We start from the raw sequence: 18,491 nt of genomic DNA, 5'->3' as shown, positions 1-18,491 counted from the left end.
TAACCAGAAGGCTGGCGGTTCAAACCCACCAGCCACTCCTCGGAAGGAAGATGGGGCAATCTACTTCTGTAGTGATACTGCCTCGGAAACCCAAGAAGGGTTTGCTATGAGTCAGATCCGACTCAACGGCACATAACAACAACAGCAACAACAACAGAACAAGGCTTTGTATAATAATAATCCTAATTTCTATAGGATTTAATAATTTACAACATGTTTTCAATTTATATTATCTCCTAGCTCCTCTACTTATCAGCTGTATAGCATGAGCAGGTCACTATATCTCCCTGTGACTTTAATTTTCTCATTTATAAAAAAAATGGTTGCTATGAGGATTGAATTATTAATAAATGCAAAACATCTAGAACACAACTCTTGGCACATAGTAAGGGTTCAATAAAGATTAGGCATTACTACTATTATTATTTTGGAATCATTTGATCTTCTAAAAGCCCTATAGAGTGGTTATTATTCACAGATGAGGAAACAAAGACTTAAAAGTTAAATTATTTATCCAATCATTAGTTTCTTTAATCAAAATAAATTATTAGGGAGTGAGAACTTTGGATTTTGAACTCAAATCCAAGTTTTCTTAACTTCAAACCCCATAATTTGAATGAAAGACACAATATGGAAGTTGTTGCAAATGGTAGAAGGTGACGCTAAAGGCAACCTACTGAGATTTTAAGTTTTGGTAGCTGACCAAACAAACAAATAATAAAAGAATCCAATTCACCCTAAAATTTTACACAAAAAGATCCTAGCAGTGTGGGCTGTTTGGGATTAAGTAAATATTTTTCTGAACATTAATTCATGAAAATATGGAATAAATTTAATCAAAATCATCAAAGACAAAGAAAACATAAAAATATCTTCAATGTAATTGTTTATTTTTACTAATAATCAAATTTTCCATAGTATTAGCTATTTCAAAGCCTTCATATTTTAATTTGACACACAGTTAAAAAAAATCACATTATTTTTCTCTATTCTTATCCCAAAACTAGCTATATAAACTTGTTTCTTATTATGCAAATATTTTCAAAGGCTATGCATACAAATGGCAATAAAAGTTAAGTGAGGCATCTGTAAGTTAGTGCATAAAAACAAACACAACATGTTTCCATTTTTACTTATCTTGAAATATATGTTTTTTGTTTTTTTTTACCCATTCTCCCAAACCATAATTACCATGGAAACAGAACAGCAAACTAAACTGAAATAACAGTTTATGATGTGCACAATAAGAGGAAACATCCTATAATTCAAATAGAATTATAACAATTGCATAGTACATCTGCATATAATCTTTAGCTGAACCTTTTAATTGGAGTGAGGCTACCATCTACACTTCAAAGAAATATATATCTCTCTGTAATCTCAGTCATACAGAGATGTCAGGCAAACTATTATTTATCCTAAATTATCTAAATAATTATCTCAATTTTCCATTTAGCTTTGGATGTATAGATACAGTTTCATGGTGTTAATTGCTAAAATTTATATAGGAACATTCTTTTTATTGTAAGATCAATAAAATGTAGAGATGGAAAAGAAAGACTAGATGACTTTGTACTTTGCTTTAAATCAACTTTATATCTGACAAGTTCTTATTCTAGACTATAGCTATTCAAATACTTCATAAAACCACCTTGCATAAAGTGCTAAGTATATCAATTTAAAGGCTATCTTAAAGATTATTTTAGAAGGCTTTTAATGTCTCTTCACAAGCTGATGTTCAATGAAGTTTTCCACAGGCCTTTTTCCAAGGCCTCCACCTACTTTTCCCAAAATGGTAGAACCCATTTGCTTTGTTATGGAGCAGAACTCTGTGTGCTTGAGATTTGAGTGGACTATCCATGCAGTTTCCAGAGTTGTCTGACATGCACATCCAATCATGTACCTCCATTAACTTCCCCCTGGACTGGAGGAGAATGTTCTCGGCATGGAACAAGAGCCCTTCACAAACTATGCTAACTTACCTTTTTCCAGCCTCAACTTCTAATACTTCCTATGATGCTCCTTATTTTGTCAAACTGCTTATTGTCTCCCAGTCCAGAACTGTTCTGCCTGCTGTGTTTTCCTCCTTGTTGACCAATGCCATGGTACAAATTGTTTCAACTTATTTTTGCCTTCTAGAAGACCTTTCTTTCTTTTTCTTTTTTTACTAGATATCCTGTAAGTCGTTATGACAAACCTGCTGACATTATGGTTTATTTTATTTTATTTTATTGGTATTAGAAACTTAATTTATTGACTAGAGTTGAAGCCATTTTAATGATTAATGTTTGTGATTTCTAATACCTTTCCGGTAGGTGGTAAAACTTTTAAAACCATAAATTTAGTTTTTAGTATGTATCTTACATAGAGATAAAACACTATTTATTACAAAAGTGATTTGTCATTAAAATTAGTTATACATTAATAGCTCTGGATATCACCTGTCCAAATTAGCTTGTAAATGCCCTTAAATGTCAAAATCCTAACTTTTAAATACAATATGCAATACATCCTCATCAAATACAATTGCATCTCACTCATTTTTTTAAAAGTGCTGAGTAACAGTCTTATTGGAAAGCAAATCTTTTAGAATATCCCAAAATACATATGGGGTGGACGTTAAAAGCTTAACTTCATTTCTAATAGGACTGAAATGATAACAAAATCTGAACTGCTTCAAAGTAGAGAGAAGATTATTTTAGTAATGCATAGTACAAATCCTAAATTAAAAGAAGTGCTTAATAAAACGTTAACTGTGGACTTTACAAGTTTGGAGAACACTATCTTCATATGTGTTGACCATAAAGCTATTTTCTTTCCCCACAGAGTTTAAAAAGAAGCTTATTGCATTATTCACTGACATGTACAGATAGCTCATATATTCATTTATATTTTTGGATTAACTTATGCTTAACAAATATATACAACTTTTACTATTTGACTATGCTGTGAGGGAAAGAAAGGGTATTTCATTTCTCGCTTGCTAAAATTAATAGAGAAATATCTGCCTTATAGATATCCCCACTGGGGAGTTCACAGTGTCCTTGTATCTCAACAATTCTTCCCCGTAGTGGGTTTTATGTGCTAATAATTTATTCAGAACATTTGAAATGCTGTTTCTTTTAAAATCAGGTCACTGGAGAACACTGAAATCAGACAAGGCATTAAAACAAATTTAGTGAAACTTTCAACAAATGAAACTGGCAGGACACAAGGCTTTGCAACAGGAATAGTAGTTCAAATTGCTTATTAAGATAATCTCCTGCCGAGCATTTTACCTCTTATGTTGGTGTCTGTGTCCCCTACTGTCTTGTTTGTGTTAGGCACTTTTAGCACATTCTGTACTGTTTCACAAAGAGAAAAAAGGGGGCAATCCAAACAACAAAAATACTTTTAGAAAATAATAAAATGCAGGTAGCTGTCTTTTTGTTTAAATAACAACATGTTATACCTTCATCTACGGCTTTCAAAGTTACTCCAAACAAGCAAGAGGAGGAAGCAGTGTTCTGCACACACAGTGGGTTTTCAGTGCAGATCAGCACCTAATATACACAAGAAGACTCTTTACAGTTTCTCTGGGGACAAGATTTCCCTTACAATGAGATAACTATAAATGTGGGGGTCATATTCAACCCATGGAGAACTGAACCCACAGGGTTGGGAAACATTTTATAAAGAATATACATAAGGAACCATATTCTTACATCAACATCAAGATTACACCCCTTCGATCTGTTTTCAGTTTCACTGGCCAGTCAACATGGGCACATTCACCAGAGACCTAGTCCATGGCTGTGGTACAAGGACCTGATTCATCCTCCTTACACTGTTTCTGTACAACTGCTGCCCCACTGCCCCACCATCAAGACCTTTTCTGGGAGTAGCATGAGTCTTCCCTCATTCCTTTCTTAACTGCCAAAAGAGGTTAAGAGGTTATGGATTTAGCACTTTTTGAATGGTTGCTGACTCTTTGTTGGACTTCAATACATCCATCTACTACATAGAAAGCTGAGGTGGTGAAAGCAGGAGAGAGCTATACTATGTTCATAAGAATGTTGAACAACATGTTTTTTAATATGTCCCATGGATTTATGGATTTCTATACCTGTAGAACTGGCATGCTCAGTTACAAAGTTGACCTTGGCATCAACCCCAACTCACAAGACTATCTTTGAGGAAATGCCATATTCATGCATTTACATATCTAAAATATCCTTTTCAGGTACTGTGAATTGATGGAGAAGTATTGCTATTATTATAAATAATAATAATTTGTTATTAATAATAACAACAGTAATAGTGGCTAACACTTTTGGAGCTATGTGTTTTTCATGAATTTTCCCCTAATCCTCAGGAAAACTCAATGATTATTATCTCCATTTGTCAGTTGGGAAATTGAGGCTTAAGAAGGTTGCTTATGAAGGATAGTTTCCTGAGGTTGTAAATATTAATTACAGGATATGAAAACCATGTCTAAGGTTTTCCTATCCTAATATTAGGAGGTTTCTGAGCAAAAGTTGAATTGAAGTTGGGTCTGGACCTATTGGTCCATCATTTCTCAATATCTTAGATTGTAAATAAATCTGATATCAAGTAAGTTACGGGTACACTACAAACCATGCCCCTTCTTGGAGACTCTTAATAACATTAGCATATTAATGACTCTGAGAAGTCTTGTGAAAAAGAAACTTGTTTAACTTTGTATGCTGAGCATTTTCCAAGGTTGGGAAATAGTAAAAGGCTTCCAGAGATGTTTCATCCAGAGACCCAATGAATCTTTTATTAAAACTGAATGTTGCTGTTATTAGGTGCCTTCATGTCAGTTCTGATTTATAGGGATCCCATGTAGAACAGGAGGAAACACTGCTCGGTCACGCCACCCTCACCATCTTGCCATGCTTCTTGATTCCATCAATGCAACCAATTGATCTCATTGAGGGTCTTCCCCCTTTTCACTGACTCTCTACTTTACCAAGCATGATATCCTTCTCCAGAGATTGGTTTGTTCTGACAACATGATTAAAGAATGAGAGACGAAGTCTGGCCATTCTTGCTTCTAAGGAGCATTCTGGCTGTACTTTCTCCAAAACCGATTTTTTTCAGTCTCCTAGCAGTCCATGGTGCAGACAATATTCTTCACCAACTGCACAACTGATGTACAAGTTCATCAATCTTCTGTGGTCTTCCTTATTCATTGTCCAGCACTCACATGTATATGAGACTATTGTAATTACCATTGCTTGAGTCAGGTGCACCTTAGTCTTCAAAGTGACACCTTTGCTCTTAAAAACTTTAAAGAGGTCTTTTGCAGTAGATTTGCCCAGTGCAATACAACATCTAATTTCTGGACTGCTGCTTCCATGGGTGTTGACTGTGTATCCAAGTAAAATGAAATCTTTGACAACTTCAATCTTTTCTCTGTTTATCATGATGTTGCTTATTGGTCCAGTTGTGAGGACTTTTGTTTTAGATGTAATCCATTGTTGAGATGTAATCCATACTGAATGTTGTAGTCTTTAATCTCCATCAGTTAGTGCTTTAAGTCTTCTGCACTTTGAGCAAGCAAGTTTGTGTCCCTGCATATTATAGGTTGTTAATCCTCCAATTCTGATGCTGTGTTCTTCATATAACCCAGCTTCTCAGATTATTTGCTCAGTATACAGAATTCACCACTAGTCTGTCAGCAAGTGTACTGTGGTGGTTTGCATGTTTCTTTGAGGCTGGAGGCTATACCACTGGTATTTCAAACACCAGCAGGGTCACCACCCATGGTGGACAGGTTTCAGCAAAGCTTCCAGATTAAGACAGACTTGGAAGAAGGATGGGGCTATTCACTTCTGAAAAAATTGGCTAGGGAAAACCTTGTGAATACCAGTGAAACACTGTCTGATATGTTACTGGAAAATTTTACGACTAGTCCTGAAACACTGTCTGATATAGTGCCAGAAGATGTGCCCCTCAGGTTGGAAGGCACTCAAAATACAACTAGGGTAGAGCTGCCTCATCAAGGCAGAGTTGACTTTAATGACATAGATGGTGTAAAGCTTTGGGGACCTTCATTTGATGCTGGAGTACAACTCAAATAGGGAAGAAACAGCTGCAAACATCTATTAGTAAGTGGAATGTACAAAATATGAATCTAAAAAAACTGGAACCTGTCAAAAATGAAATGGAATGCATAGAAATTGATATCCTAGGCATTAGTGAGCTGAAATGGACTAGTATTGGCCATTTTGAGTCAGACAATCATATGGTCTACTATACCAGGAATGACAAATTGAAGAGGAACAGCATCCCAGTCATCATCAAAAAGAATGTTTCAAGATCTAACCTGAAGTATAGTGCTGTTAGTGATAGGATAATATCTACACATGTAAAAGGAAGACCAATTAACACTACTATTGTTCAAATTTCCACAACAACCGCTAAAGTCAAAGATGAAGAAATTGAAGATTTTTACCAGCTTCCACAGTCTGAAATTGACCAAACATGTAATTCAGATATTTGATTATTATTGGTAATTGGAATGTAAAAGTTGGAAACAAAGGAGAATCATCCACAGTTGGAAAATATGGCCTTGTTGATAGAAATGACACTGGAAATTGCATGAGGGAATTTTGCAAGACCAGTGACTTATTCATTGTAAATGCCCTTTTTCAACAACATAAACAGTCCAACATATACATGTGGACCTCATCAAATGGAATACACAAGAATCAGATTTACTACATTTGTGGAAAGAGGCAATGGAGAAGCTTTATATCACCAGTCAAAATAAGACCAGGAGCTGACTGTGGAACAGACTGTCAACTGCTCATATGCAAGTTCAAGTTGAAGCTGAAGAAAATTAAAACAAGCCCATGAGAACCAAAATACAACCTTGACTATATCCCATCTGAATTTAGAGACCATCTGAAGAACAGATTTGATGCACTGAACACTAATGACTGAAAACCAGATGAGTTGTGGGATGACATCAAGACTATCATACATTAAAAAGGCAGAAAAGGAAAAAAAAAAAAAAGACCAAAATGGATGTCAGAAGAGACTCTCAAACTTTCTCTTGAATGAAGAGTAAAGTGAATGGAAGAAATGATAAGATAAAGAGCTGAACAGACAATTTCAAAGGGCAGCTTGCGAAGACAAAGTATTATAATGAAATGTGCAAAGACCTGGAGTTAGAAAGCCAAAAGGGAAGAATACACTTGGGATTTCTCAAGCTTAAAGAACCAAAGAAAAAAATCAATTCTTGAGTTGCAACATCAAAGGATTCTATGGGGAAAATACTGAATGATGTAGGAAGCATCAAAGGAAGATGGAGGAAATACACAGAGTCATTGTGCCAAAAAGAACTGGTCGATGATGTTCAACTATTTCAGGAGGTAGCATATAGTCAAGAACCAATGGTATTGAAGGAAGAAGTCCAAGCTGCACTGAAGGAACTGGTGAAAAACAAGGCTCCAGGAATTGTCTCAACAAATGGATGCAGTGCTGGAGGCATTTACTCATTTATGCCAAGAAATATGGAAGACAGCTACCTGGCCAACCAATTGAAAGGCAGCCATATTTGTGACCATACCAAAGAAAGGTGATCGAGCAGAATGTGGAAGTTATCAAACAATATCATTAATATCACATGCAAGTAAAATCTTGCTGAAGATAATTCAAAATCAGTTGCAGCAGTATATTGACAGAGAACTTCAAGAAACTCAAGCTGGATTCAGAAGACGTGGAACCAGGGATATCATTGCTGATGTCAGATGGATCTTGGCTGAAAGTAAAGGATACCAGAAAGATATTCACCTGAGTTTTATTGACTATGCAAAGCCATTCAGCTGTGTGGATCATAACAAATTATAAGTAGCATTTTGAAGAATGGGACTTCTAAAACACTTAATTATTCTCATAAGGAAACTGTACATAGACCAACAGGTTGTCATTTGAACAGAACAAGGGGACACTGCATGGTTTAAAATCAGGAAGGGTATGTGTCAGGGTTGTATGATTTCACCATACTTATTCAATCTGTCATTGTTGTTAAACAACTTTTGTCTCTTAAATTAGTTACAAATGTCTTCCATTTTCTATGTTTAAGTTTAATTGTATATTTTGAAAGCTCTTGACAACACAGATTTTCTTAAAAACAATGTATCTAGACTCCTGCATTATGACTATAAATTAATTTTTAAGGAACTGAAGAGAATAAAATTATAATTTGAATGCTTTAAAATACATTTCAATTAAATTGCTATTCTTATATAATGGAATCAGCATACCTATCTTCATTTTCTTTCATTTTCATTTGGCTTTGATAGGCGTGCCTTACTGTTTCTGCATATATATTTTGATTAGTCCATGCTGATTTGCCATTGGCATGAAGTTTTGCGAGATCGTTTCGGAGCCTTTGATTCTCACATTCCAGTTTGTTTATAGATGTATACCTTGACTGTTCCTTGTTAGTGAGGTCCATACCCTAGAGCAGAAAATAAATTGTCATTGAATATATTGTTAGTTATGACTGATGAATATTTTCTATGCATTTGGACAGGTGTGTCAGAAAAGTAGAGGAGCTCTGGTGGCATAGTGGCTAAGGCACTTGACTGCTAACCAGAAGGCTGGTGGTTCAAACCCACCAGCCACTCCTCAGAAGGAAGATGGGGCTATCTACTTTCATAGTGATACTGCCTTGAAAACCCAAGGAGCGGTCGCTATGAGTTGGGTCCGACTCGACGGCACACAACAACAACAAACAACAACAACAGATTCATATAGACTACAGTCTAATTCTGGACTATTGACATTACAGTTGAAATTGTGCTAGAATGACACAAATTTGACCAATGTAGCTTCATACTTACATTTTAGTATTGGGTAGGGGCCACCCAATTTTAATGTGTTCTCAGATTAGAATATGAAACATGTTTAAATCACAAAATGAGAAGTTTAGAGCAAGAATAAAGATTTCCAATGTTTTAATTAAATGCTGCAAGAAGTTACTTAGGGAGAGTCTAACTTTTCTTCTTACAAAATTTTAAAATATAGGATATATTCTCAAATGAAAATGCTTTAAATGACTCTATATAGTCCTTTCTATAATGGTGTCATGGATTAAATTGTGTCCACCCAAAATATGTGTCAGCATGGCTAGGCCATGATTCTCAGTGGTTGGCAGTTATGTAATGATGTAATTTGGCAATTATTCCCCATGATGTGATCTGATGTGATTAGTCAATCAGTTGTAAGGGGATTAGGGTGGGATGTAATACCCTTACTTAGATCACAGCACTGATCTGACCTAAGGGGTTTCCCTGGGGTGTGGCCTGCATCACCTTTTATCTTACAAGATATAAAAGGAGGGAGAAGCCAGCAGGGAGGTAGGAACCTCAGCACCACCAAAAAAAAAAAAAGAGCCTGTAGTGGAGCATGTCTTTTGGACCCACGGTCCCTGTGCTGAGAACTCCTAGATCCAAGGAAAGATTAATGCCCAGACACATGGAGATTTCCAAGGAATATTGGGCCCAGAGATGTTGAAAGGAGACAAAGACCTTCCCCCAGAGCACACAGAGGGAGAAAGCCTTCCCCCAGAGCTGGCACCCTAATTTCAGACTTCTAGTCTCCTAAACCATGAGAGAATACATTTGTGTTTGTTAAAGCCATCTATTTGTGGCATTTCTGTTACAGCAGCACTAGGTAGCTAAGACACCAGGTGTTGTATAACTGCTGATTAAACAATAGTTTTCTGCTTTCAGAAAGATAATATTTTAGTACAAATAGCATAAAGAATAAAATATTTCTTTTGAAGCTCCAAACTTGTATGGTGCAACTATAAGACTATAAAATGATTGTAGCTTAGAACAGTCTTTTTGAAGTTCCTAAATATAAGGCTTTGAGTGTCATTTGATAAGCTATGACTGTTGTTGTTGTTATGTGCTGTTAAGTCAGACCAACTCATAGCGACCCCTCCTTGGGTTTCCAAGGCAGTATCACTACAGAAATAGATTACCCAACCTTCCTTCCAAGGAGTGGCTGGTGGGTTTGAACCACCAGCCTTCTGGTTAGCAGTCAAGTGCCTTAGGCACTACGCTACCAGAGCTCCCAAGCTATGACTAGCATCCATAAAATCATGTGAACCCTTTTTACTAATTGCACATATATAATTATTCATACACTATCATATTAGCAATAGTGATAAATAAGTGTAGAACTATATATATATTGTAGGTATTAAAAATGCTTACTTGTTTCATTTTTTGCTTCAAAAGCCAAACCTGCTTACTACATTTTCTGTTTACTGCCTACACATACTTGATTTCACTTTTGGATCAAAAAAATATGCTCCAGGAAGGCAATCTTTTCCAATATGCTTCACTGTCTATTAAAGAAGGTACCCTTTGGAAAAGAAGGGCCACTGAAGGCATTTCCTTGCTAGTTAGGCTACTGCCTTTAGGATTTTTCAACATGTACTCATTTGAGATGCACTGGTCAGATAAAAATGCAATCTGTAGTCTTCTGCTTTAAAAGAGAAAGGATTGTTTATTCTAAAATTAGAGTCGATTTGTAACAAATATAAAGGAGTCAGAGTCTTATAAAATTTTGTCCTTCATTAAAAAACAAAATCCACATGGGCATATCTATCTGAAAAAGGTCTTGGATAGGATAAAAAATGTTGACTAATAAGATATCTACTAATCAATATGTGTAATTCTTGACAGTCTCCTCAATTAAAATTTTACTCAAGTTTTCTCTATAAAATTAAATTTCATCTGTGACTCTTTCTCATCCATTGTTGGTTTAAAGTAATTATATAATGATTTAAGAAATTTTTGTAAATAGATCATAATTAAATAAGTGTTGTGAGCATGACCTGAAAGAATTACATAGGTAATGTACTTACATGATTCATATTTAAGAGCATATTCAATTTGCCTTGACAATAACATTTTTGGGGTCTCTTTAATTTCACATTTTTTTGGATACTTTTCTAGTTATTTCAGGAATACATCCCCCTACTAGTTGTTTATCATGTGAAAATACACACTGATTAAATTCTATTGCTAGATATCTCAGTTCCTTTTCTTTTTTCCTGAAAATGGCAAAACTCCTCTTAGTGCATATTTACTTGGACACATTACGATGAGGCCAGTTGGATTACTGAAGTGTATGAATAATAATATCATTTGGTATACACAGTATTTCTTTTTAAATTCATATATATTCAAAATAATTAGTCTAACAACGTATTTGTAATGAGGGACTGGCTTTTATGTTTTATAGTCAGTATGTTAAATTGTAGTATATAAATCAATGTCAAATTTTCTATTATTATTTTATTTAACAAACTTTATCTTTATAGATAATGAAAGGCAAATTAGTCTACCACAAATTCTGAGTTCTGATTAAACCTGATTTTATTACAACTTCCTTAAATGAAGGAATAATAAGCATATTATGTTAAAAAACCCCATCACCTACTTCTACTCACAGCGACCCTTTGGGCAGAGTAGAACTGCACTACAGGGTTTCCTCAGTGGAAATCTTTACGGAAACAGACTGCCAAATCCTTCTTCCGGGAAGAGACTAGTGGGTTCAAACTATCAATTTTTAGTTAGTAGCTTACTGCTTTAACCACTGCACCACTAGGGTTCCTCCTATGCATATTATAACCCACTGCCTTAGAGTTGATTCTGACTCACAGCAACCCTTTTGGACAGAGTAGAACTGTCCCACAGGGTTTCCAAGGCTGTAAATCTTTATCAAAGCAAACTGCCTCATCCTTTTCCCACTGAGTGGATGGTGGGTTCTAACTGCTGACCTTTTGGTTAGCAGCTGAACGCATTAACCACTATGCCACCAGAGCTCCTTAAGTATACTATGAACCAAAAACCAAACCAAACTCACTGCCATCGAGTTGGATCCGACTCAAAGCGACCCCTCCTTGGGTTTCCAAGGTGGTATCACTACGGAAGTATTTTGCCCAACCTTCCCTTCCAAGGAATGGCTGAGGGGTTTGAACTGCCAGCCTTCTGGTTAGCAGTCAAATGTCTTAGGCACTATGCCACCAAAGCTCCTTAAGTATATTATAGGACTATGTAAATTTGGAATCACAGAAAACTATCATGATAACCTTGATTCTTCTTTAGCTACCCAGGAGCAGAATAAAAAAGAATTCCCCACTTCTCTCTCTAGTCAAGTTTCTGTACAAACCCCAAGAAAATATATCTTTTTCAGAGTCAGGAGCCTCTTGCTAGTTCTATTGCTATTCCAGGTATCTCACTGCAACCTGAGGAAAATTTTTACATTGCACAAATACATTCTCTAGAAGAAAATGGGAGTTGCCATAGCCCCAAGCATGCACTGGATGGTGACTGAAGGCAGGATTGCTATTCCTACCATAGGACAGACATGTTGTTGTTGTTGTTGTTATGTGCCGTCGAGTCGGCCCCGACTCATAGCGACCCCTCCTTGGGTTTCTGAGGCAGTTTCACTACAGAAGTAGGATTGCCCAACCTTCCTTCCGAGGAGTGGCTGGTGGGTTTGAACCACCAGCCTTCTGGTTAGCAGTCAAGTGCTTTAGCCACTATGCTACCAGAGCTCCTTAGGACAGACATAAGCATTAAAAATAATTATAAATAAAAAATTCCTTTCCCTAAGTGTAAATGAGAAGGGAGCTTCAGAATTAATCAAGTAGAAGAATTTTCAAAGCTAGTGTTAGTTAGTTATTTAGAAGTGACCCATGTTAAGGTCAGTAATTTCACTTGTCCAGAAAGAAAAAGTAGTTATTATTATAATATTATCTGAATGCCACATATTTTACAAGATTAAACAATAATGATGTAAATATTTTGTTTTTTATTGCCTGAGGGAAAATTCCAGCATATAAATTATTTAATTCTAAGGTTATTTATCCATTTCAATTATTTCAGAAAGAATTAACTATCTAATTATGAGATTTTAACATATAACAGGATATGAGCTTTCTTCATGAAAATTTTAAATAAATGAGAACTAAATAAGTGACATAATATATTGTATCCTAAAGAAAAAATAATTATATTTAATTCTTTTCTTCTTTTATTCAATAGATACTTGAGTTTTTCTTTTTTGGATGCAGCTTAACTGTTTCAATTATGAGTCAATACCAAATCTCTTATACACAAAAAAATAGAGCGCAATTATAAATATTTTCATATATGAATTATAATCCTGCATGAAATATATATCATTAAATACAATTCTAATAAGCATTACATAGAAGGCCATACACCAAAGCGTAGTGCCTAAGGCACTTGACTGCTAACCAGAAGGCTGGCAGTTCAAACCTACCAGCCACTCCTTGGAAGGAAGATGAGACAACCTACTCCTGTAGTAATACTGCCTTAGAAACTCAAGGTGGGGTTATTACGAGTCAGATCCAACTGGATGGTAGTGAGTGAGTGAATTATCCAATCTGTAAATAAATATATATTGGATATGTATGTGCTAAGGGCAGAGGTAATCTAAGTATGAAAATGTGACCTGACCATGTCTTCATGAAAAATACAAGAAAATTGTATAGACAAAATAACATGCATGAAGAACAATGAAAAATATACAGTATAATTAGATGTTAAATCATATTGAACCAAGTATGAACTAAAAGAGGAATCTCTAGATGGCGCAAATGGTTAAGTACTTGGCTGCTAACTGAAAGGTTGGAGGTTTGAGTCTACCCAGAGTCACCTTGAAAGAAAGGACCGGTGATCTACTCCAAAAAACCAGCCACTGAAAACCCTATGTAGCACATTCTGTCTGATACACATGAGGTTGCCAAGAGTCAGAACTGACAGCAAGTGGTATGAACTCTATTTTATTTTATTTTTTAAATAAATGAATGGCATCAGCTATTGGGACTGAGAATATGTCATGCAGGAAGTGAGATAAGAGAAAGCTTTGGCAATTTCTTTAATGGCCTTAATAACAGTTTCCATGGATAACTTAGTCATGGCTTGTAGACTGCAGGTGAAACAAATCAATTCACAAGAACTCATTGAGCTAGAACAATCAATTATACAGATAGGTGACAAGTGCCCAAAAGCAAAGATGAGAAGGCAAGGAGGCCCAAGGAAACTGGAGAGATGGAAACAGGGAAGTCAGGGTGGAAATGGTGAGAGTGCTGACAGTGCAGTGAGGGTGGTTAGCAACTGCACAGAGCAATTTGTGTAGGAATTGTTGACTGGGAAACTAATTTGGTGTGTAAACTTTCACCTAAAACACAATAACAAGTTTTTTTTTTTTTTTTTTTAATAATAATAATAAAACAACTCATTGAGCCCTACCAAACTCCATGGGAGAGCTCTGGTTATGTAGGTCCTAAGGCATTTGACTGCTAACCAGAAGGTTGGTGGTTCAAACCCACCAGCCACTCCAAGGAAGAAAGACTAGGTAATCTGCTTCTATAAAAATTTACTGCCTCAGAAACCCAAAGGGGGTTGTTATGAGTTGGAATTGACTTGATGGCAGTGAGTTTGGTTTTTCATTTTTTTATGAAAAATTTTCATATCTGCTCTCAAGAAGTCTATGACTTATGAGACAAAACATAAATACATTAAACAACTAAAAATAAGACAATTTAAAACTAAATTGTTATGGTTATCAGTGCTAAAGAAATTTTAAAAACGCACATACACACACACACAAGAAACAAAAAACACAACCCATTGCCAATGAGTCAATTCTGACTCATAGGGACTTTGCAGGACAGAGTAGAAGTGCCCCAACAGGGTTTCTAAGGCTGTAAATCTTTATGGAAGCAGATGGCCTCATCTGTCTCCTATGGAATGGTTGATGGGTTTGAACTGCCAACCTTTTAATTAGCAGTCAAATAAGAAAAAAAATTGTACCTAGAGAAGATGTTTACTTGTGTTTTATTGACTATGAAAAGCATTCAATTGTGTGGATCATAACAAATTATGGATAATATTGAGAAGAATGGGAATTCCAGAACACTTAATTATACTCATGAGGAACCTGTACATAGACCAGGAGACTGTCATTTGAACAGAACAAGGGGATACCGCATGGTTTAAAAGCAGGAAGGGGGTGTGTCAGGGTTGTATCCTTTCACCACACTTATTCTATCTATATGCTGAGCAAATAATCCAAGAGGCTGGACTATATGAAGAACATGGTATCAGGATTGGAGGAAGGCTCATTAACAACCTGAGATACACACACGACACAACTTTGCTTGCTGAAAGTAAGAATGACTTGAAGCACTTACTGATGAAGATTGAAGACTATAGTCTTCAGTATGGATTACACCTCAATATAAAGAAAATGAAAATCCTCATAACTGGACCAATAGGCAGCATCATGATAAATGGAGAAAAGATTGAAGTTGTCAAATATTCCATATTAGTTGGTTCTACAATCAACCCCAATGGAAGCAGCAGTCACGACATCAGACAACATATTGCATTGGGCAAATCAACTGCAAAAGACCTCTTTCAAGTGATGAAGAACAAAGATGTCTGCTTAAAGACTAAGGTGTGCCTAACCCAAGCCATGGGATTTTCAACTGCCTCATGTGCATGTCAGAACTGGACAATGAATAAGGAAGACCAAAGAAGAGTTGATGCTTTTAAGATGTGGTCTTGGGGAAGAATACTGAAAGTACCATGTGCTGCTAAAAGAACTAACAAATCTATCCTGGAAGAAGTGCAGCCAGAATACTCCTTGGAAGTGAGAATGGCTAGACTTTGACCTACTTTGGTCATGTTGTCAGAATGGACCATTCCCGGGAGAAGGATGTCATGCTTGGTAAACTGGAGCGTCAACAAAAAAGGGGAAGACCCTCAACAAGATGGACTGATTGACACAGTGGCTGTAACAGTGGGCACAGGTATAGCAAGGCTCGTGAGGCTGGAACAGGACCGAGCAGTGTTTTGTTCTGTTGTACATGGGGTTGCTATGAGTTGGAGACGACTCGATGGCACCTAACAACAGCAACAATAGAGTAATTGGAGATGAATTCATGGAGGAGATAACATTTAATCCAGATCTGAAGAGACTGGTAGAATTTGGTAAAATAAAGGATAGAGGGAAAGCATTCAGGTAGATGATATAAGGGATTCATTCATTCATTGTTTTATTTACTCATCTAATACTTTTTCATTGTCTCCTATACTCAGGCACTGTAGTAAAGGATGAGGTACAATGGTTCTCAATGAGCTGCTACCAAAGGGATGGGGAACTGACAAGTAAACAGATAATTTCAATGTTGTTGCTGTTGTGGTATGCCGTTGAGTGGATTCTGACCCACAGTGACACTATGGTACAAAGTAGACCCCATAGGGTTTCCTAGGTTGTAATCTTTAGAAGAGCAGATTTCTAGGTCTTTTCTCCTGTTGAGAGCCTGGTGTGTTCAAAGCACTTACCTTTCTGTTAGTAGCTGTGATAGTTGGAGCTGTGTGTCAACATGGCTGGACCACAATTCTGTATGGTTTAAGCAATTGTGATGTGGGTTGTTCCAATGATGGGATCAGATGTATATGTTTTGAGAAGCCAAGCCATTGAAAGGGAGTTTCCCAAGGGGTGCGGCCTGCTTCCAATATATTTATGGACATCCTGGGAAAAGAGACACTCTTTTGTGGATTGGGATTTTGTTGTGCTGCCTACAACTGTGTGAGCCAACAATCCACCATTTGGCCTGGAGATCTTGGATTCGTCATTCATTGGAGTCAACAGCCAGTATACTGCCTGTCAACCTTGAGCTCTTCAGCCCCTGCAGCTGCGTGAGCCGGGAAAAGCCTCCAGCTTGACTTTTGATCCAAAAACTTGGTACTTGCCACCTTCTCTAAGTGTGTGAGCCATTTTCCTAAGATAAATTTCTCTTTCTTTCTCTCTATGTATGCTTTGCTTCTCTAGAGAACCCAGTCTAACACAGCAGCCAAGCACTTAACCTTTGAGCCACCAGAAGTAGGATCATGGTAAGGATGCTATGATGAGTCTAAGAAGGGGAACTAACCAGAACAGAGAAAAATCAAGGAAGATTTTGCATAACATGTAAAGTTTATGCTGAGAGATTTGAAGCATTAACAGAACTATGCCATTTTTAAAGCATGTATGAAAGCTTGGAAGCAAGAAAGAGCATAAAATGAGTGTCACATATGCAGATGAGACTGAGACAGTTCTAGCTCAAGAAGAGGGTTTGTGTAGATGACTAATGGGAAACAGAGGGATAGGTAGGGTGGGACAGATTACAGATGATCTGGAATATGTAGAGTTCTAAATTATCATTTAAAAATACCATCTAAAATATTACATAGAATCTAGTAATGTGTCAAAATTGTAAGAGTGGGACAGAGAATGTTTATTCTGAGAATTCAAAGATGGATCAATATCAGGAAATCTGTCAAACATAGTCTATTTTATATCAACAAACTAAATGATGTCATAGATGCTGAAAAGGCATTTGATAAAACTCAGTAGTTATTCTTAATAAAAATTCTAAATAAAATAATAATAGGCAGAAACAGCATAAGTGCAATAAAAAACATAAATCAAGAACAAAATTATCCTGGACAGAAATTTATTTAAATCGAAATCAGAAACTAGACAGTTGTCAGCCATCACTTATTATTTAATATTTTCTTGGAGGTTTTAGCAAATGTAATGAAAAATGACTGATATAAACAGTAGGAAAGAAGAGACAAAACTATTTTTTGTTGATATGATTCTGTAACTCAAAAAAACAAAACAAAACAAAATTCTAAGGAACTCTAGTACTAAAGAAACTACTAGGATTAATAAGATTTTTTTTTTTTTTTTTACATTAGCCATAAGTTCTTAGATATGGAAAAAGGAAAATATTTAATTCTCAAATGTGAGAAGAATTATGAAGTACCTGGGAATAAACTTAAAAAGAAAGACACTGAACATATACAAATAAAATTATAAGATCTTACTGAAGAATGTAAGATATAAAGAAATGAAAAGCCATGTCATATTCTGGATAGGACAATTTACCATCATAAAAATGTCAATTCCTTCAAAGTTAATATAAAAATTTAATTCTATTCCATCTAGAATCCAACAGGAATTTATCAGCAGAAACTGTATAACTGGAGTGAAAGATTCATAAATTGGGTTCCTGTTTTGGCATAGTGCCTAAGGCACCTGACTACTAACAAGAAGTCTGGTGGTTCAAATCTGCCAGCCACTCCTTGGAAGGAAGATTGGCAATCTACTTTTATTTTCTTTCTTTCTTTTTATTGTGATTTGGGTGAACATTTACAGAGCAAATACACTTTCCATACAGCACTTCACATACACTTCGTCTCATGACATTAACCACAATTTACCACAATGCAACATCTCCCCTCCTACTTCCTCCCAATAGTTACCTCTTCCCTGTGCCATCCCTCCATGCACTCCTGCCCCCTGAACTGTCTCCCTGTGCATAAGCAGCCCTTCTTTCTCCCATGATTGCTCTCTCCAAGGAGTGTATCTAC

At 36.2% G+C, this 18,491-nt stretch overlaps 1 protein-coding gene across 1 annotated transcript in view; it reads right to left on the bottom strand.

Annotated features, from left to right (window-relative positions):
• DEUP1 (deuterosome assembly protein 1) overlaps window positions 1-18,491 on the bottom strand; it is a 128,165-nt gene that overhangs the window by 11,304 nt on the left and 98,370 nt on the right. The window contains exons 11-12 of the mRNA XM_042780569.1: window positions 8,277-8,473; window positions 2,305-2,359 (exon numbers count right to left, since the gene is read on the bottom strand). Coding sequence (XP_042636503.1) covers window positions 2,305-2,359; window positions 8,277-8,473 — 252 coding nt within the window. The remainder of the gene's footprint in view (window positions 1-2,304; window positions 2,360-8,276; window positions 8,474-18,491) is intronic.

This window comes from Orycteropus afer, unplaced genomic scaffold (assembly GCF_000298275.1).
Source record: "Orycteropus afer afer isolate SDZICR_OR568_19922 unplaced genomic scaffold, OryAfe1.0 scaffold00047, whole genome shotgun sequence".
Classification (NCBI taxonomy): Eukaryota; Metazoa; Chordata; class Mammalia; order Tubulidentata; family Orycteropodidae; genus Orycteropus; species Orycteropus afer.
The sequence above is the reverse complement of the archived record's forward strand: the minus strand, read 5'-3'. Positions and strand labels throughout refer to the sequence as shown.